This window comes from Salvelinus sp. IW2-2015, unplaced genomic scaffold (assembly GCF_002910315.2).
Source record: "Salvelinus sp. IW2-2015 unplaced genomic scaffold, ASM291031v2 Un_scaffold840, whole genome shotgun sequence".
NCBI lineage: Eukaryota > Metazoa > Chordata > Actinopteri > Salmoniformes > Salmonidae > Salvelinus > Salvelinus sp. IW2-2015.
This window is the reverse complement of record NW_019942625.1, coordinates 440,901-462,076: the sequence shown is the minus strand read 5'-3', so window position 1 is coordinate 462,076 and position 21,176 is coordinate 440,901. Positions and strand designations below refer to the sequence as shown.

Here is a 21,176-nt window from a genome sequence, read left to right as displayed (position 1 = left end):
AGGGGCTGTGTGTAGTGCTATGAGGTTGTGTGTAGTGTTAGAGTTGTGTGTAGTATTAGGGGTTGTGTGTAGTGTTAGGTGATGTGTGTAGTGCTAGGGGCTGTGTGTAGTGTTAGGGGTTGTGTTAGTATGAGGCTGTGATGTAGTATTGGGTTGTTGTAAGTGCTAGGAGTTGTGTGTAGTGTTAGGTTTGTGTGTTATAGTGTTAGGGTTGTGTTAGTATTAGGAGGCCTGTGTGTAGATTGGTTGTGTGTCTAGTGCTAGGAGTTGTGTGTCAGTGTTATGGGTTGTGTGTAGTAATGGGTTTGTATGTAGTGTTTGGGGTTGTGTGTAGTGCTAGGTTGTTCCTATACGAGTAGTTAGGAGTTGTGGTTAGTAGCTGCTGGATAGTATCACGAGTGCATTTGGATAATATTCAAACCACCATTTTTTAGTTACAGCCTTATTTTTTCCCCTTATCTCACACACCACTGAACCCAATAATGACCAAAGCAAAAGCTTGTTCTTGCAAACAACACAAAAAACATCACAACTTAAAGTATCAGATACATACTTTCCAGACCCTTTACTTCAGCCTACTTCTTTGAACGCACAATTTGTGCAGTGATTACAGCTTAGAAGTCTTACTTGGCGATATGACTGCCCTACAAGCTCTCCACACCTGTATTTGGAGAGTTTCTCTCAATCTTCTCTGTAGATCCTATCAAAGGTCTGTCAGGTTGCATGGGAGGCCGTCGCTGACTCAGCTATTTTCAGGTCTCCTCCAGAGATCTTTGATTAGGTTCAAGACCTGGCGCTCAAGCGGCCACTCATTGACATTCGGGAGGGGAGGCGGAGTACTACGAGGGGGCTGTCCGAGGTATGGTAAGCTCTCCTCTGTGGATGTATATATACAGTAGTTACACAAGTAATTTTTCCAAAAAATGCTTACAGACAGATTATTTCACTTATAATTCACTGTATCACATTTATTGTGGGTCAGAAGTTTACATACACTAAGTTGACTGTGCCTTTAAACAGCTTGGAGAATTCCAGAAAATGATGTCATGGCTTTAGAAGCTTCTGATAGGCTAATTGACATAATTTGAGAAAATTGGAGGTGTACCTGRGGATGTATTTAAAATTGTAGACCTCCACAAGTCTGGTTCATCCTTGGGAGCAATTTCCAAATGCTTGAAGGTACCACGTTCATCTGTACAAACAATAGTACGCAAGTATAAACACCATGGGACCACGCAGCCGTCACACCGCTCAGGAAGGAGACGCGTTCTGTCTCCTAGAGATGAACGCACCTTGGTGCGAAAAGTGCAAATCAATCCCAGAACAACAGCAAAGGACCTTGTGAAGATGCTGGAGGAATCAGGTACAAAAGTGAAGATGCTGGAGGAAACAGGTACAAAAGTATCTATATCCACAGTACAACGAGTTCTATATCGACATAACCTGAAAGGCCGCTCAGCAAGGAAGAAGCCACTGCTCCAAAACCGCCATAAAAAAGCCAGACTACGGTTTCCAACTGCACATAATGCCATAATGACCATCGTTATGTTTGGAGGAAAAAGGGGGAGGCTTGCAAGCCGAAGAACACCATCCCAACCGTGAAGCACGGGGGTGGCAGCATCATATTGTGGGGTTGCTTTGCTGCAGGAGGGACTAGTGCACTTCACAAAATAAATGGCAACATAAGGATAGAAAATTACGTGGATATAGTGAAGCAACATATTAAGACGAGAGTCAGGAAGTTAAAGCTTGTCGCAAATGGGTCTTCCAAATGGACATTGACCCCAAGCATYCTTCCAAAGTTGTGGCAAAATGGCTTAAGGACAACAAAGTCAAGGTATTGGAGTGGCCATCACAAAGCCCTGACCTCAATCCTATAGAACATTTGTGGGCAGAACTGAAAAAGCGTGTGCGAGCAAGGAGGCCTCCAAACCTGACTCAGTTACACCAGCTCTGTCAGAGGAATGGGCCAAAATGTACCCAACTTATTGTGGGAAGCTTGTGGAAGGCTACCTGAAATTATGTTTGACCCAAGTTAAACAATTTAAAGGCAATGCTACCAAATACTAATTGAGTGTATGTAAACTTTTGACCCACTGGGAATGTTAGTGAAAGAAATAAAAGCTGACATAAATCATTCTCTCTACTATTTGTCTGACATTTCACATTCTTAAAATAAAGTGGTGATCCTAACTGACCTAAGACAGGGAATTTTTACGAGCATTAAATGTCAGGAGTTGTGAAAAACTGAGTTTAAATGTATTTGGCTAAGGTGTATGTAAACTTCTGACTTCAACTGTATGTGTGTGTGTGTGTGTAAGCCTAAATAAGTACAGGAGTAAAAATGTGCTTAACAAGTCACATAATCATTTGCATGGACTCACTCTGTGTGCATTAATAGTATTTAACATCATATTTAAATGACTACCGCATCTCTGTACCCCACACATACAATTATCTATTAGGTCCCTCAGTCGAGCAGTGAATTTCAAACACAGATTCAACCACAAAGACCAGGGAGGTTTTCCAATGCCTCGCAAAGAAGGGCACCTATTGGTAGATGGGTAAAACTCAGTTACTCAGTTACTGGAGAGGAAGGAAACTGCTCAGGAATTTCACCATGAGGCCAATGGTAACTTTAAAACAGTTACAGAGTTTAATGGCTGTGATAGGACAAAACTGAGGATGGATCAACAACATTGTAGATACTCCACAATACTAACATAAATGACAGAGTGTTAAGAAGGTAGCCTGTACAGAATAAAACTTTTTCAAAACATGCATCCTGTTTGCAATAAGGGACTAAAGTAAAACTGCAAAAAAATGAATACCAGTCTTCATATTTTCAAACATGGTGGTGGCTGCATCATGTTATGGGTATGATTGTAATCATTAAGGACTGGGGAGTTTTTCAGGATAAAAAATAAATGGAATGGAGCTAACCACAGGCAAAATCCTAGAGGAAAACCTGGTTCCAACAGACACTGGGAGATAAATTCACCTTTCAGCAGGACAATAACCAAAAACTGAAAGCCAAATATACACTGGAGTTGCTTACCAAGACAACATTGAATGTTCCTGACAGGCCTAGTTACAGTTTTTACTTAAATTGGCTTAAAAATCTATGGCAAGACTTGAAAAATGGCTATCTAGCAAGGATCAACAACAAACTTGACAGAGCTTATAGAATTAAAAAAGAAACATTTGCAAATATTGTACAATCCAGGTGTGCAAAGCTCTTAGAGACTCACAGCTGTAATTGCTGCCAAAGGGGATTCTAACATGTATTGATTCAGGTGTGTGAATACTTATGTAGATTCTTATGTAGATTCTTTTTCTGTATTTAATATTCCAATAAATTTGCTAAAATTTCAAAAAACATGTTTTCACTTTGTCAATATGGGGTATTGTGTGTAGATGGGTGAAAATAAATAATATTTAATCCATTTTGAAATCCGTCTGTAACACAAAATTTTTTGGAATAATTAAAGAGGTATGAATAATTTCTGAAGGCACTGTAGGTGCGCGAGCGTGTGTGTCTGTGTGTGAGTATGCGCGGCTGTGTGCGTGTGTGTGTGTGTGTGCGTGTATGTGTGTGTGTGGTGTTCCAGGGGCGGCATGGCCGGGGGAGTGCTCGCAGCATCTCCAGTCCCAGAGTCACTTTCTGAGAAAGAGCTGGAGGCCATGTTTCACGCTGTCTTCCTTAATGAGCCCATTCACACAGCAGCCATAATACTCCCATGATTAGAGATGATAGAACACCCATACTTCTCCTGCTCTATGCATATTAATGCACCCAGACTGGGGAGCCCAGACAAGGTGTCAACCCGCGCAGCTCTGCTCTGCTCCACACAGGGGAGAAAAACTGCTTCAGGCCTGCGGGTCATATAATATCTAAACCGATCAAATAAAATGCTAGCAGTATTTAAATTTAGTACATCCTCTGTGCTACTTTTCTACACGATTATTATTCATGAAGAACAGCCACTGGATCACACCTCGTGGTTGTGTGTGTGTATACGGCAAGCAATTATACATTTCTATACTTAGCCTGTTTTCTCCCTCTCTGTTAAATTCTACAGTGTAGTCATTTCAATATGCTGACGATAAACCTCATCTTCACACTCTAAATCATGTCTCTACAATTACAACACACCGGAGAAAGATACATGTAATTAAACTATACAGAGCAATGATCTGAAGAAGTGTGATATAAACAGTTACTGATTACATATCTGTGTGCAGAACTGATCATTTGCAACCCCTTACGCAAAGAACAGGATGTAATACAATCCAATACCATGCATTGCAATATTATGCATTACAGAGACACTTCCACACAATGCTGCCAGTTCAACATGATCTGCCACTTACCTGAGAGGTGTACTTCTGGGCTTGGGCTTCTCAGCTGCCTGTGAAAACAGTAACACAACACAGTCCTGTTAGTTTCTGTACAGAACAGAACATGCAGTATGTGATGGATAGTGATACCCATGTCTCTGGACCACTGAGAGATCAGCACAAATAGCCCCAAACTGGAGGAAGAATAACAGGAGGGATGAATCCCGGCCCAGGATGAAAGAAATCAGCCTCATCATGATGACTACAGATAGGCACTCAAACATGCACTTTCCTCTTCGTCTGTTCATCCCCCCTTCTCTTTGAATGGAGGAATGTGAATGATTAAAGAGATCAGTGAGGCGTAAACCGCTCGATCAATGCTGGTTGGAGGAAAAAACAACTGTGTGATTTCTAAGGATGGGTTTTTAGAGACCAACTAGAGAGGCAAAATGGGGTTTTAGAGACCAACCATATTAACAGAGAGGGTTTTAGAGACCTACCATATTAACAGAGAGGGTTTTAGAGACCTACCATATTAACAGAGAGGGTTTTAGAGACCTACTAGAGAGGCAAAGAGGGTTTTAGAGACCTACCATATTAACAGAGAGGGTTTTAGAGACCAACTAGCGAGGCAAAGAGGGTTTTAGAGACCTACTAGAGAGTCAAAGAGGGTTTTAGAGACCTACTAGAGAGGCAAATAGGGTTTTAGAGACCAACTAGAGAGGCAAAGAGGGTTTTAGAGACCAACTAGAGAGGCAAAGAGGGTTTTAGAGACCTACTAGAGAGGCAAAGAGGGGTTTTTTTAAGAGACCTACTAGAGAGGCAAAGAGGGTTTTAGAGACACTAGAGAGGCAAAGAGGGTTTTAGAGACTCTATAGAGGCAAAGAGGGTTTAGGAGACCAACTAGAGAGGCAAAGAGGTTTTAGAGACGTACTAGAGAGGCAAAGGGTTTTAGAGACTACTAGAGAGGAAAGAGGGTTTTAGAGACCAAACTAGAGAGGCAAAGAGGGTTTTTAGAGACCAACTAGAGAGGCAAAGAGGGTTTTAGAGACTACTAGAGAGGCAAAGAGGGTTTTAGAGACCTACTAGAGAGGCAAAGAGGGTTTTAGAGCCTACTAGAGAGGGCAAAGAGGTTTAGGTCGACTACTACAGTAGCAGAGAGGGTTTTAGAGACCTACCATATTAACAGAGAGGGTTTTAGAGACCTACCAGATTACTAGCAGAGAGGGTTTTAGAGACTACTAAGTAGCAGAGAGAGTTTTAGAGACCTACCAATTAAAGAGAGGTTTTTAGAGACCTACAGATTAGCAGAGAGGGTTTTAGATACTACTACAGTAGCAGAGAGGGTTTTTAGAGAACTACAGATTAGCAGAGAGGGTTTTAGAGACCTACCAAATTAACAGAGAGGGTTTTAGAGACCTACCATATTAACAGAGAGGGTTTTAGAGCCTACTACAGTAGCAAAGAGAGTTTTAGAGACTACCAGAGTAGAATAGATGGTTTTCGAGTTCTATATAGTAGAATAGATGGTTTTAGAGACCTACTACAGTAGAATAGATGGTTTAGAGACCTATTAGAGTAACAGAGAGGGTTTTAGAGATCTACTAAGTAGAATAGATGGTTTTAGAGACTATTTAGAGTAGCAAGAGGGTTTTAGAGACTACTAGTAGAATAGATGGTTTTAGGACATATTAGAGTAGAGAGGGTTTTAGAGACCTACTAGTAGAATAGATGGTTTTAGAGACCTACTACAGTAGAATGGAGGCTTTTAGAGACCTACTAAGTAGAATAGATGGTTTTAGAGACTATTAGAGTAGCAGAGAGGATTTTAGAGACATACTACAGTAGAATAGAGAGTTTTAGAGACAACTACAGTAGAATAGATGGTTTTAGAGACCTATTAGAGTAGCAGAGAGGTTTTAGAGACCACTACATTAGAATAGATGGTTTTAGAGACATATTAGAGTGAGAAGGGTTTTAGAGACTACTACAGTAGAATAGAGAGTTTTAGAGACCACTACAATAACAGAGACGGTCTTAGAGACTCCAGATTAGCAAGAGGGTTTAGAGACCCTACAGTAGCAGAGAGGGTTTAGAGACCTACAATTTAGACAGAGAGGGTTTTAGAGACCTACATATTAACAGAAGAGGGTTTTAGAGAATACTAGTAAGCAGAGAGGCGTTTTTAGAGACTATCAGGGTAGAATAGATGGTTATAGAGACCTATTAGAGTAGCAGAGAGGGTTTTAGAAGATTACGTAGTAGTTTAGATAGATGGGTTTTAGAGACTATACAAGGTAAAAATGGTTTTAGAGACACTACGAGTAACATAGAGGGCTTCTAGAGACCTACTACAGTGGAATAGATGGTTTAGAGACCTATTAGAGTAGCAGAGAGGGTTTTTAGAGATCTACTACAGTAGAATGAGAGTTTTAGAGACCTATTAGAGTAACAAGGGTTTTAGAGATTCTACAGTAGAATGTTGTTAGAGACATTAGAGTAGCCGGAGGGTTTAGACTTACTACAGTAGAATCGATGGTTTTATAGGTAGGTTTCCTACTACGTAGAGTCGATTTGAGGGTTTTAGAGACTAATATATCAGTAGAAATATGATGGTTTAGAGACTACTACAGTAGAATAAAGTAGGCTTTAGAGACTACGGTAGCAGATGAAAGATGGTTTTAGGGACTCTATTAGAGTAGCAAGAGAGGTTTTAGAGACTATACAGTGAATGAGGGCTTAGAGACTACTACAGGTAGATATTGGTTTTAGAGACTATTAGAGTAGCAAGAGAGGGTTTAGACTACTCCAGTAGAATAGAGGGCTTTAGGAGACTACTACAGTAGATATATATGGTTTCTAGAGACTATTAGAGTAGCAGAGAAGGTTTTAGAGATCTGACTACAGTAGAATAGAGGGCTTTTAGAGACCTACTACAGTAGAATATATGCTTTTTTAGAGACTATTTCGAGTAGCAGAGAAGGATTTTAAGAGACTCAAACTACATGTAGAATAGAGAGTTTTAGAGACCATACTACAGTAGAATAGATGGTTTAGAGACTATTAGAGTAGCAGAGAGGATTTTACGAGACCTACTAAATTAGTAGTAGAGAGTTTTAAGAGACAACATCAGTAAGAATAGTGGTTTAGAAGACTAGTAGTAGTCAGAAGAGGTTTTAGAGCCACTCACAGTAGAATAGAGAGGTTTTAGAGACTACTACACGAGAATAGAGGGCTTTAGAGACTAACTACAATTAGTATATTATGTTTAGAGCCTATTAGAGTAGCAGAGAGGGTTTTAGAGATCTACTACAGTAGCAGAGACGGTCTTAGAGACTACTACAGTCAGACGGTCTTAGAGACCTACTACAGTAGCAGAGACGGTATTAGAGACCTACTAGAGTATGAAGAGAGCGGTTTAGGAGACCCTACTACTATTGATGATTTAAACCTTACATCATGACACCTTGACACTGATTGAAGCACAGGACAGGTGACAGCTTTTAATATATGAGAGATTTGTCACCCCCCCTCTCCCCAATGTATTCATACCATACACAGACAACACACATCTGTAAACAAACAAATTAACATTGAAGTTTTCAATCTCCGATGACAGATTCAGTGGGAAATCAATTCCACATGCAGAATGAAGGGTGCCTATGGAGAGGACCTGTCATGCTACTGTATTTCTATAGTCCTGAAAATATGAGCGATAGAGCCACATGTGATGTTAGCCCGCACTGTGATGTAGCACACCATGCTGATAGTCAGCCAAAATGCTGATTAGTCGACAAGTTAAAGAGTGCTTGAGCGGTATACAAATAAACCCCCTTGGCACAGAGTAGTAAAGCTTTTGCCAACCTGTCCGTACCACAGACCAGCCACCACACCCTGTCCAGGCTACCACAAGACACAGACGCAACCACTGTGCTACCACCAGACACAGCAGCACACCACCACAACCCTGTCCAAGCGCTAACACTCACGCACAAGCAGACAGGCGCCAACACCACCACAAACAACAACCACCCCTTTCTGTCAGGACTACCACCAAGAACAGACAGGCCCACACCACAACTGTCCAGCTAGAGACAGCAGCCACACGACAACAGACGCGTCCGACAGACCTCCACCTGTCCTAGGTACCACCACAGCAAACCCTGTCCAGGCTACCAACCAAGACACAGACAGGCCCACCACACAACCTGTCCAGGTACCACCAAGACATATAGTACTGGAAATCGAGGCAAGGCCACTTAGGCTAGAGGATGGTTATTGCATGGTGACCATTTGATGTGTGTAAGATTAATGTGATAAGCAGCCAGTGATCTTCAAGGCTATTAGTGCATTCAGATGGTAGACTCATCTGTCAATGCTTCTCTTACTGCTGTTTCCCTCTCCACAGGAGATTTGGGCAGCTTCATCCTTCTTCCCCATTCCCGGGTTGCTAGGCAACACAGCTGGCATGGCTGCTAGTTTGTACTCTGGCAAACTGTTTAAATGCTGCTGGGATTTTTCATGCTTATGAGGCGACTTTGGCATTCATTTAGGGGTTGTTTGTGTGTTGTGTGTGTGTGTGTGTGGTGTGTGTGTGTGTGTGTGTGTGTGTGTGTGTGTGTTGTGGTGTGTGTGTGTGTGTGGTGTGTGTGTGTGTGTGTTGTGTGTGTGTGTGTGGTGTGTGTGTGTGTGTGTGTGTGTGTGTGTGTGTGTGTGTGTGTGTGTGTGCATGTACTTGTGTGGAAACCGCAGGGGGTGGTTATCGCTAAGGAGAAAGGAGGGCTGGAGGAGCTGTGCTGGTGATGATCAAATAGCTAAAATGGCAGACAGTATCAAGTGCTTTTCTGTATCAAGAGGAATGCAACACAGCTCAAGGCAAGATTTTCATGAATGTTTTAAGGATTCAACAATATTCAAAAGACAAAGAGAATGATGCATTCTATTGACTTTACTGGCTCATTGCCTGCAGCTATAGAGATACACCACATCATTCAACAGACAGACAGTGAGTGTATACCCTCAATTTGTTTTCAACTGTGGGGTGTTATTGAGAGGCATTAGCGCTGTTGTGAGTCACACTAAATGAGAAGGTATAAAGGTTTGCTTTAGATCAGCATTTGATGATCCAAGAATATAGATATCAATCAGATGAACATCCTCTTCATCACCCTCACACCTTCATCTCTTCTGTGTCTCTCTGAGTCTCTCTGTGTGTCTGCTTGTGTGTCTTCTGTCTCTCTGTGTGGCTCTCTGTGTGTGTGTCTCTCTATGTGTGTCACTGTGTGTGTCTCTGTGTGTCTCTCCGTCTGTCTGTGTATGTGTCTCTCTTCTATTGTATGTCTGTGTTCTCCTGGTCGGTGTGTTGTCTCATCTGCTGTGTCTCTCTCTCAATGATGTCATTGAACTTCGATACCCCTTGTCAAAATACTTCCATTGTTTCCCCTCCATCTATGGTGATCACAGCAGTATCCTATTCATTCTGGTAGGGGGAGCTTGTTTACATCATTAGAGGAGTATAGCCAGCTAACGTAATAAAACACCACTGTTTGTGAAGACTAGATTTTCTTTTTATCACTGGACATCTGAATGACAACATGGCTGTTGATTTAGGGGAGAATGTTTTCATTTGGTTGGCCCTTTCACTGTGGTATTTGCCTAAAGAAACTGGGCAACAAAACCCTGGCTAATTAAGAACAGTCCTCAATGCTCCTTTGTGCTGCTGCTGAACTGAGCAATGGAACATTCTCACAATTGAGTATACTTTTTTTTCTTCTAAAATACCACACAGCCAGAAAATCTCCAGTGAATTCCGGTAGACAAAGGGGAAAGGGAAGGAAGTACTTTTACATAGGAAAAGTAACAAAATGGTGTGAGCTGTTGGTCACCGGATAGACAGTAGCTGAGAATAGTACATTCACAGACTAGTGAGCGTAGCTGATGAACCAGTTACTTCAGGTAGCATGATCAGGTAGCTGCAATGAATGAATAGCACCAGGTAGCTGATGCATAGTAGTACAGTGTAGAGATATAGCACGTGATGAACATAGACATGAGCCATGTAGATGATAATAGTACCAGGTAGCTGATGAATAGACCATGGATAGCTGATGAAATACACAGGTAGCTGATGAATAGTACCAGTAGCTGATGAATAGCACCAGGTAGTCTTGATGAATAGTACCGAGGTAGCTGATGAATAGCACCAAGGTAAGCTGATGAATATAGCACAGGTAGATGATGAATAGACCAGGGTAGATGATGAATGATAACAGGTAGCTGATGATAGTACCAGGAGCTGATGAATCATACAGGTAGCTGTGACAGAAGAATATGAACTACTAGGTAGCTGATGAATAGCACCAGGTAGCTGGTACCTGATGATATAGTACCAGGAGCTGATGAACATTACTAAGGTAGACTGATGAATGCACCAGGTAGCTGATGAATAGTACCAGGTAGTGATGAACTTACTAGGTAGGAATAAGCTACCAGGGCTGATGATTTAGTTACCAGACTGATGAACATACTAAGGTATTATTGTCTGATGAACTACTTAGCTGATGAGAGGTAGCTGATGAAACATTACTAGGTAAGCTTGATGAATAGGCACCAGGTAGCTGATGAATAGTACCAGGAGCTGATGAACATACTTTAGGTAGCTGATAACAGTACCAGTGTAGCTGATGAATAGTACCCGATGTGTAGCTGGATTGAATAGTACCAGGTAGCTGATGAATAGTACCAGGTAGCTTGATGAATAGTACCAGGTAGCTGATGAATAGTACCAGGTAGCTGATGAATAGTACCAGCGGTAGCTGATGAATAGTACTAGGTAGCTGATGAATTAGTACCTGAGTTGCAGCTGATGAATAGTACCAGGAAGCTGATGAATAGTACTAGGTAAGCTGATGAATAGCACCAGGAGTGAGATAGTATCAGGAAGTGATGAATAGTATCAGGAAGCTGATGAATAGTACTGAGGTTAGCTGATGGACATGTACTGGTAGCTGTGCATAGTACCATATGCTAGTGAATAGTACCAGGAAGCTGAATTGAACAGTACCAGAGAAGCTAATGAATAGTACCAGGAAGCTGATGAATAGTACTAGGTAGTGATGCAACATTACTAGGCTGATGACATAGTACATTAGCTAAGTGAATAGTACCCTGGAAGCTGTGAATAGTACCAGGAAGCTGATGATGTACAGATAGCTGATCAATAGTACAGGTAGCTGATCAATAGTCCAGGTAGCTAGATCATAGTACCAGAGTAGCTGATGAATAGTACCGTAGCTGAAGTTGATGAATAGTTACAGGAAGCTGATGAATTAGTACCAGGTAGCGGAATAACAGCGAGGTCAGAGTGGTAGTCTGGTCACAGCATGTTCCTCTGCCCCCTCCTGCCCCTCTACCCTCCGAGGACCACAGCCCTACCCCTCAGTGCCAGGTGATTTGTCTGAGGTAGGGCAAGGCTGACCTTTCTACTCTGTCAATTGTCATAACAGCACCAGAGCTGGGTGTGTACAACACACAAGGATAGGAGAGAAGGACAGAAAGGGGAGGGAGACGGAGACGAAATGGAGAGGGAGACAGAGAGGGAGAGGGAGAAAAAGAGAGATGGGGAGAGAAAGAGAGGAGAGAGAAAGGATGAGAGAGTGAAAAAAGGCAGAGAGCCTGGGCTGATACTAATTGCTTTAGAGGCCTATACAGGCACAAAATGACTGCTTCTCCCAGCCCCCTCCTGCTTCTCCCTAGCTCCCTCCAGCTTCTCCCCAGCCCCCTCCTTCTTCTCCCCAGCCCCATCCTGCTTCTCCCTAGCTCCCTCCAGCTTCTCCCCAGACCCCTTCTGCTTCTCCTCAGCCCCTCCTTTCTTCTCCCCAGCCCATTCTGCTTCTCCCTAGCTCCTCAGCTTCTCGCCAGCCCCCTCCTGCTTCTCCCCAGCCCCATCCTGCTTCTCCCTAGCTCCCTCCAGCTTCTCCCCAGCCCCCTTCTGCTTCTCCTCAGCCCCCTCTTCTTCTCCCCAGCCCCATTCTGCTTCTTCCCTAGCTCACTCAAGCTTCTCCCAGCGCACATCAAGTTCTCCAGCGCACTCAAGCTTCTCCCCAGCTCCCTCCTGCTTCTCCCCTAGCTCCCTCCAGCTTCTCCCCAACCTACTCCTGCTTCTCTATCGATATATATTATATCTTCTTCCTCTATACTGCACTGAGTCACATGTGCTGGAACACGCTGATCCACTGAAGCTGTATGTGTGTGTGTGTTTGTGGTGTGTGTGTGTGTGGTGTGTGTGTGTGTGTGTGTGTGTGTGTGTGTGTGTGTGTGTGTGTGTGTGTGTGTGTGTGTGTGTGTGTGTGTGTGCGTGCGTGCGTGCGTGCTGTGTCTTGCTGCGTGCGCGTGTGCGTGCGTGCGTGCGTGCGTGCGTGCGTTGTAGGGAAGGGAAATAGGGAAGAGAAATGAACCTAGTCAGTTGTACAACTGAATGCTTCAAACAAATATGTCCACATCATTGGTGCACGGGGAGCAGTTGTTGTTGGGTTAACTGAAGTGTACGCCTGTTGTGCGGGCTGACCCTTGCTGCATATATAAGGAGGAGAAGTGCTTGTTTTTTTAATCTGTGTTGTTGTGTATGAAACAGGAAGTAGGGCGATCAGGCAGACAGACACTGCTGCTGTACTGAAGGCGATGACAGCATGCTAATGTACCATGGACTCATTTGCAGTAAGCACTTATAAACATATAGAGATGCGCACCGACCCACCCCACCACACACACACACACACACACACACACACACACACACACACACACACACACACACACACACACACACACACACACACACACACACACACACACACACACACACACACACACACACCACAACAACAATATGAGGTGTATTACTGTTAGTAGAGCACTAGTAGAGCCCTGTGTATAATGACTTTAATGTGTAATAACTATCATTAAACTACCAACGGCTCAAAGGTCCTGATTGGATGATAGCTATGGGAACAATACCAAGAAGCACAATGAGAGAGCCATAGCTAATTTACTCATCTAACGGTTCTGTTATTATCTGGCTCAGAACGACACCACACACAGATACAGTTGAAGTCGGAACACTTAGGTTGGAGTCATTAAAACTCGTTTTTAAACCACTCCACATATTTCTTGTTAACAAACTATAGTTTTGGCAAGTCGGTTAGGACATCTACTTTGTGACATCTACAAAGTTGTGGCAAAATGGCTTAAGGACAACAAAGTCAAGGTGTTGGAGTGGCCATCACAAAGCCCTGAGCTCAATCCTATAGAACATTTGTGGACAGAACTGAAAAAGTGTGTGCGAGCAAGGAGGCCTACAAACCTGACTCAGTTACACCATCTCTGTCAGGAGGAATGGGCCAAAATTCACCCAACTTATTGTGGGAAGCTTGTGGAAGGCTACCCGAAATATTTGACCCAAGTTAAACAATTTAAAGGCAATGCAACCAAATACTAATTGAGTATATGTAAACTTCTGACCCACTGGGAATGTGATGAAAGAAATAAAAGCTGAAATAAATAATTCGCTCTACTATTATTCTGACATTTCACATTCTTAAAATAAAGTGGTGATCCTAACTGACCTAAGACAGGGAATTTTTACTAGGATTAAATGTCAAGAATTGTGAAAAACTGAGTTTAAATGTATTTGGCTAAGGTGTATGTAAATTTCCGACTTCAACTGTATACTCAAAACGAAACCACACACCACACACAGAGATACTCAGAACGAAAACACATTCAAAGATACTCAGGACGACACCATACACCACAGTCAGAGATACTCAGAACGACACCACATACCACAGACAGAGAGACTCAAAAGGACACCACACACAGAGATACTCAGAACGACACCACACACAGAGATACTCAGAACGACACCACATACCACAGACAGAGAGACTCAGAAGGACCCCACACACAGAGATACTCAGAACGACACCACACACAGAGATACTCAGAATGACACCACCCACCACAGACATAGATACTCAGAACAACACCACACACAGAGATACTCAGAATGACACCCACCCACCACAGACAGAGATACTCAGAACGACACCACACACAAGAGATACTCAGAATGACCACCACACCACAGGAGATACTCAGAATGACACCACCCACCACACACAGAGATACTCAGAACGACACCACACACAGAGATACTCAGAATGACACCACCCACCACAGACAGAGATACTCAGAACGACACCACACACAGAGATACTCAGAACGACACCACACACCACAGCCATAGATAATCAGAACAACACCACATACAGCCACATACAGAGATAATCAGAACGACACCACAGACAGAGATACTCAGAACGAGACCACAGACAGAGATACTCAGAACGAGACCACAGATACAGTATACTGTAATTAGATGGTTGTTGATGGATCTTACCTGCTGTTCAGTATCTTCCTCGTCACTGCTGATCTTCAGGTCATCCTCAAGCATTCTGCAGGAAGACACACAACAGCAGTCAGGTCAAATAAAAAGCTGTTATCATTAAAATAGGAATATATCAAAAAATAAATATTGCTTAGTCAAATGATATGTAATTGTTTTATTAAGAACTAGGATGTATTAAAGGCAGTGTGTATCAGGTATACTATTACTCTTTGTTAGGACACAAACACAATCACTTTTTGGATATTATGCCATTATATGCAGAGAGCAAAAACACATCTCTAAATATCCTCAGTTATATATATACAGTATATATACACACTACACTATATATCATCTTTCAATTCAATTCAACACTGAAAAAACATCCAATCCCCTTGCTTCCTTCAGACTCATAAACTATCAAAAAGTGTTTTCAGAAAGAATGATGTCATCTGACAACTGGTGTGATGACATCATAGCAAAAACACAATAAAACCCCGGCCAGCAGGCAGGCGAGCAGCAAGCTTGCGCTTGGCGATCTAGCTACACTACAGAGACACTCACTCCGGCCCAGTCGGCCACTCCCCCGAGTTAGAAAAACAAAAGAACCTCTATGAGGGAAATGTGTTTCAAGTTGTGTTTTCTCTGACCTAGGCTGTTGTGCAGCATCTTAGATTGGGCAGAACTTTGAACAAACTACCAGTCATTACCCTGGTAATACTGAACAGATGTCAGCGGAAGGAACCAGGAGAAGAAAAAAGCCAGGTGGCTGAAGTGGGAATTTCCAGAGGATTTGCACTCAATTGAAGCCAAACTGGGGAGGGGGGTCCTGTCAAAGGTCAAATAGGGGGAGCTTATATTTGTCCTGTTTCACACATGTACAAGTGTGTAACCTGCAAAATTGTGAAATGGAAATTGTTTTTTTTGCATATCCCACTCCCCATGAGACCCCCTGGAGAGCGGGGTCACGGACCAGCCATTACTGACGGCCAACCTGCCGCAATTAGGGTTCAGTGCCTTGCTCAAGGACAGATCTCTTCACCTAGTCGACTCAGGTATTCGAAGTAGCAACCTTTCAGTTACTGGCCCAACGCTCTAACCACTTGGTTACCTGCCACCTGTGTTTACAGGCCTGTGTGTGTGTGAGAGACGAAGAAGAAAAAATAGAGAAATAGAGAGATAAAAACAGAAAGAGAGAGAAAGAAGAGAAATACAACAAATTATTAAAGAGTGGACTGTCTGTGGTCTATTTAAAACTTCAGGATCGGTGGGCTCCCCACGGGATGGTTGAGCTAATGTAGGCTAATGCGATTAGCATGAGGTTGTAAGTAACAAGAACATTTCCCCGGACGTAGACATATCTGATATTGGCAGAAAGCTTAAATTATTGTTAATCGAACTGTACTGTCCACTTTACAGTAGCTATTACAGTGAAAGAATACCATGCTATTGTTTGAGGAGAGTGTACAGTTTTGAACTTGAAAAATTATTAATAAACAAATTAGGCACATTTGAGCAGTCTTGACACAACATTTTGAACAGAAATGCAATGGTTCATTGGATTAGACTAAAATTTTGCACATGTACTGGTGCCATCTAGTGGCCACAATCGAAATTGCACCTGGGCTGGAATAATACATTATGGCCTTTCTCTTGCATTTGAAAGATGGTACAAAAAAAATACAAAAAATACGTATTTTTTCTCCTTTGTATTAACGTTTACCAGATCTAATGTGTTATATTCTCCTACATTCCTTTAACATTTCCACAAACGTCAAAGTGTTTCCTTTCAAATAGTATCACGACTATGCATATCCTTGCTTCAGGGCCTGAGCTACAGGCAGTTAGATTTGGGTATGTCATTTTAGGCAAAAATTGAAAAAAGGTGCGGATCCTTAAGAGGTTTTAAGCGATAAGGCTTGAGGCGGTGTGGTATATGGCCTATATACCACGGCTAAGGGTTGTTCTCAGCACAACGCAACGCGGAGTGCCTGGATACAGCCCTTAGCCGTGGTATGTAGGCCATATACCACAAACCCCTGAGGTGCCTCATTTCTTGTAAAAACCGGTTGCCAACACAGCAAGGCAAGGAACGACACATCTACATTGAAAATGTTGCTTTAATAAATAAATAAATAATAAATACATTCCCGCCAGAAAAAGTAGACCGGACAACAGTCATGTTGCTAGACTGGTTGCTATGTAACATAACCACAGGCTAGCTAGTAAACTTACATTAAATGTATGCAAAACCGAGCATAAGCACTACTTCTAGAGTCAGTAACACACGGCAATTATTTTTTTTACGTTGATCTGAATGTTGCCATTTATCGTGCACAAATGAAAAAATTGTCCCATGTTGTCGTTGGTAGTTGGCTCCACACTGCTGGAAATGGAAGCTGTTCCTTTAGCCGGTCGACGCTGCCGCTTCCTCACTTCCAGATTTGGCCTCCAGTAACTGTGAAGAGATGTTTCGGTTCCGTGTCCACTGACAGACATTATTTCCCGTGCCTCTAGACCGGCATCCGACAGTTTCTGGATCATGGTGGTTCGGAAGCAGTGGTTTGTGTAAATCTGCAACAGGCCAGCTATTTTGCAGATCTTTGGCAACATTGTTGCGAGGGTGTTCACTCCCATCGGCTCTTTTGTGTACCAGAAACATATGCGACAAAATAACGTTCGCTAATAGTTAGGCCTACATAGATACCGGTTATACTGCCAGGGTAAATTAGATTCAGCTAGCTAGTTAACAGTTACATACCATATGTATCTGTTAACTGTTTTCCGTTTCGGGTGGAGGTACAACGCCGGGGCGTCTGAGGGAAGGAGGGACAGATACTTCTTAAGGGAAGCTACCGGGCAGAGGGGATCACCCGGCAGTTCAAACATGAATCCCTGTCCACTCTCCCTGTTCTTCTCCTGCGGATCCTGGATTTTTGTGGGTTCGTTGAACGAGAGAGTCGCAGACTGTAGGCTGTTCTCGTCTGTACATATTTAAATGAGTCAGGTTTCAGCAGACGGTTTATCTCCCCCCTTCGGCCAAAATGAAGTTGAACATCAAACCACACTTTGTTCACCAAACCCTCAGGTGTTTCAGTGTCCAGAGCCTTGGATTGTTTGAGCTGCATGTCGTGTTCAGTTATGGCTGCGTGGTTTGTCGCACCCCTCTTTCCTCAACTTTTTAATTACGCCTACAAGCACATTGTTGCTCGTTGTGAATTCTGTGTCCTATATATTCCATGCCAAACTGAGAGGGGGGTCGTTGACATGTCGGCATAGCTGCTAATCCCATATTCTTCGCCATTCGTGTTTCTCACTGAACCACACGTCCCTTAGAATGACGTTCAGCTACATTTTTGTTGTATTCCCAAGCTCCCACAATGTATCCCTTTTTCTGGGCACCAGTCAGTGAAGCAGGTAAGTGCCCACTTTGTTTGTTTTACGGTGTTCATTTCATTTCTAAACGCATCTTTTCTACGTTGGCATGTCGAACTATTGTTGATGTAGCCATTTTATCGAGGTGAAAAGGCGCAATGATATCAAGGTGAACAGGCTAAACGTTAGCCAATCAGCATCCAGTATCCAAACTACCCAGTTTATAATTAAGCAATAAGGCCAGAGGAGGTGTGGTATATTGCCAATATACATGTATTTTATTTGCCAATATAGATTTATTTTACTGCTCTAATTACATTGGTAACCCGTTTATAATAGCAATAAAGCACCTCTGGGGTTTGTGGTATATGACCAATATACCACGGCTAAGGGCTGTCCCTCGCATGACACAACGTGGAGTGCCTGGACACAGCCTTTAGCCGTGGTATATTGGCCATGTACCACAAACCCCTGGTTTATACGGTCTGATATACCACGGCTGTCAGCCAATCAGAATTCAGGGCTCGAACAACCCAGTTTATAATACATTTAGAACTTTCTCTCCAGCTGATGTTGATAATCCAGCCTTTAATTGTAAGAAAAAGACACTATAAATAAAATGTAATTTAATTTGTCACATGCACCGAATACAACYGGTGTAGGTAGACCTTACAGTAAAATGCTTACTTACTTACAAGAAAAAATTGATAAGTAAAAAATAGAAAATAAAAGTAACAAATAATTAAACAGCAGCAGTAAAATAACAAGCAAGGCTATATAAAGGGGGTACCGGTAAAGAGTACATTTCGATTTAACCTGGCAAGTCAGTTAAAAACAAATTCTTATTTACAATGACGGCCTACCCCGGCCAAACCTGGACGACGCTGGGCCAATTGTGCGCGGCTCTATGGGACTCCGGATCAGGGCCGGATGTGATGCAGCCTGGATTTGAACCAGGGACTACAGTGACGCCTCTCGCTGCGCCATATTGAGTTAATATGTACATGTAGGTAGAGTTAAAGTGACTATGCATAGATTATAAACAGAGAGTAGCAGCAGCGTCAAAGAGGGTTCTTGGTAGCCATTTGATTAGCTGTTCAGGAGTCTTATGGCTTGGGGGTAGAAGCTATATAAATTCACCTGAACAGAGAGTACACTCCGGCATGTTACCCACAGTCCTCTCCACTCTAGAGGGAGAAGCATGGCTATATTTTCCACTTTTATGACCCCACAAAAGACGTGAATAAAAACGATACCCTCTTAAAGAAGTCTTGAAGCTCCTATAAATTATGAACGATTCGATGGTACATCTGTTTGAACACATTGATAGATCTCTGACCCAAATGAGCTCCTTGATAAATAATTAGCCCCAGGACATCTCTCTCTCTCTCTCTCAAGAAACCACAGATATGCAGTTGCATCAACATCTCAAGACTAACAGGASTTTATATTAAATACCTTTGAGGAGACGTAATGTCTCTGGACTGTTTCAGCCTGAGAGTGAGACAGTGTTTAATGGTCTAATTGGGCCTGTATTTAGCACTCTGCTAACTCAACCTTGAAACCAGGAAGAGGGCAAGGAGTTAAAATGAGTTTTATATTGAATATAAACACTTTGGCAGCACGGCTAGAAGCGAGCTGACAGAAATATTCACCTCATTAAAATTGGCAAAACGTGAGATAGAGAGAGAGACCCAATCTGCATTAAGTCCCTTTTTTAAGAATGTATTTCTTTCCTACTTGGCATCAGTTTGGTGTTGTGAAGAACATATCTATTCTTTTACAGGTTCTCAAAGCATATTAAAGCACCTTCATAAACCTGAGTGAAGTTCAGTCTAAGGGTTCAGACAGGGTTCAGACAGGGTTCAAGGCAGCTCTGGTGAAGGCAAGAGAAATAATGTGATGTACAACATCCTACCATCAGGACCAATAACATGGAAACTTAATCACAAACCCACACTGGGTCTTTTTGAGTGTAGCTACCTATTATATATGCATTTAATTTGTAGAAAATTATCCCAAATGCAAATCAATCCAATTGGTTCCAGAGACGTGAGTGAGGCTTATTTGAATTGCTAGTTTGGCACTGGCACAGTTTCATCCTGTTTCTCCACGCTTGTTTTCATTAACGACGAGAGAGGAAATGTACGGCGGAACATGCCAGCACATTTGTTTACCCTTACTGATGGCTCATGAGATGATTAGAAGAAACCCCAAACCCACAGCCCAGAGACAGAGAGTAGGCCTGGAAGACAACCCCAAACCCACAGCCCAGAGACAGAGAGTAGGCCTGGAAGACAACCCCAAACCCACAGCCCAGAGACAGGACAGTAGGCCTGGAAGACAATGGTAATGATGAACACAGTGTGGTTACCAGCATCAGGACAGTCAACTTCCTCTGGTGGAGTGATCCAGCTGCCTCTCAAATGGCACCCGATTTGGTCAACAATGCACTACTTTTGACCAGGGCACTGCACTGTGTAGGGAATAGGGTGTCATTTGGGACAAACACACGGACTCAGCCTGCTTCTCTATGCTTCTCTCTGTTCACATCAGGGAAGGGTAGCGTGTAGGGGTTAGGGCAGGATGGTGTGTAGGGGTTAGGGCAGGGTAGTGTTTAGGGGTTAGGGGAGGGTAGTGTGTAGGGGTTAGGACAGGGCAGGTGTGTCTAGGGTAGGCTAGAAGGGTGTAGGACAGGGCAGGAGTATCTAGGGTAGGGTAGAAGGTTATAGGGCAGGAGTGTCTAGGGTAGGAGAGAAGAGTGTAAGGTAAGGCATGAGTGTCTAGGCATGGTAGAAGGGTGTAGGGCAGGGCAGGAGTATCTAGGGTAGGGTAGAAGGGTGAGGAGAGGAGGGGAATAACGAGATGGGGAGTGAGGAGGGGAATAGAGAGATGAAGAGTGAGGGGTGAATAGAGAGATGAGGAGGGGAGAGAAGATGAGGGCAGAGGAGGGGAATAGAGAGATGAGGAGGGGAGAGAAGATGAGGGCAGAGGAGGGGAATAGAGAGATGAG

At 43.0% G+C, this 21,176-nt stretch overlaps 1 protein-coding gene across 1 annotated transcript in view; it reads right to left on the bottom strand.

Moving 5' to 3' along the window:
- Positions 1–4,370: 4,370 nt before the first annotated feature.
- The window catches only part of LOC112069001 (AF4/FMR2 family member 2-like), a 277,578-nt gene continuing 260,772 nt past the window's right edge, over positions 4,371–21,176 (bottom strand). Inside the window, exons 9-10 of the mRNA XM_024136254.1 lie at positions 14,801–14,855; positions 4,371–4,412 (exon numbers count right to left, since the gene is read on the bottom strand). Of these exons, the coding sequence (XP_023992022.1) occupies positions 4,371–4,412; positions 14,801–14,855 (97 nt within the window). The remainder of the gene's footprint in view (positions 4,413–14,800; positions 14,856–21,176) is intronic.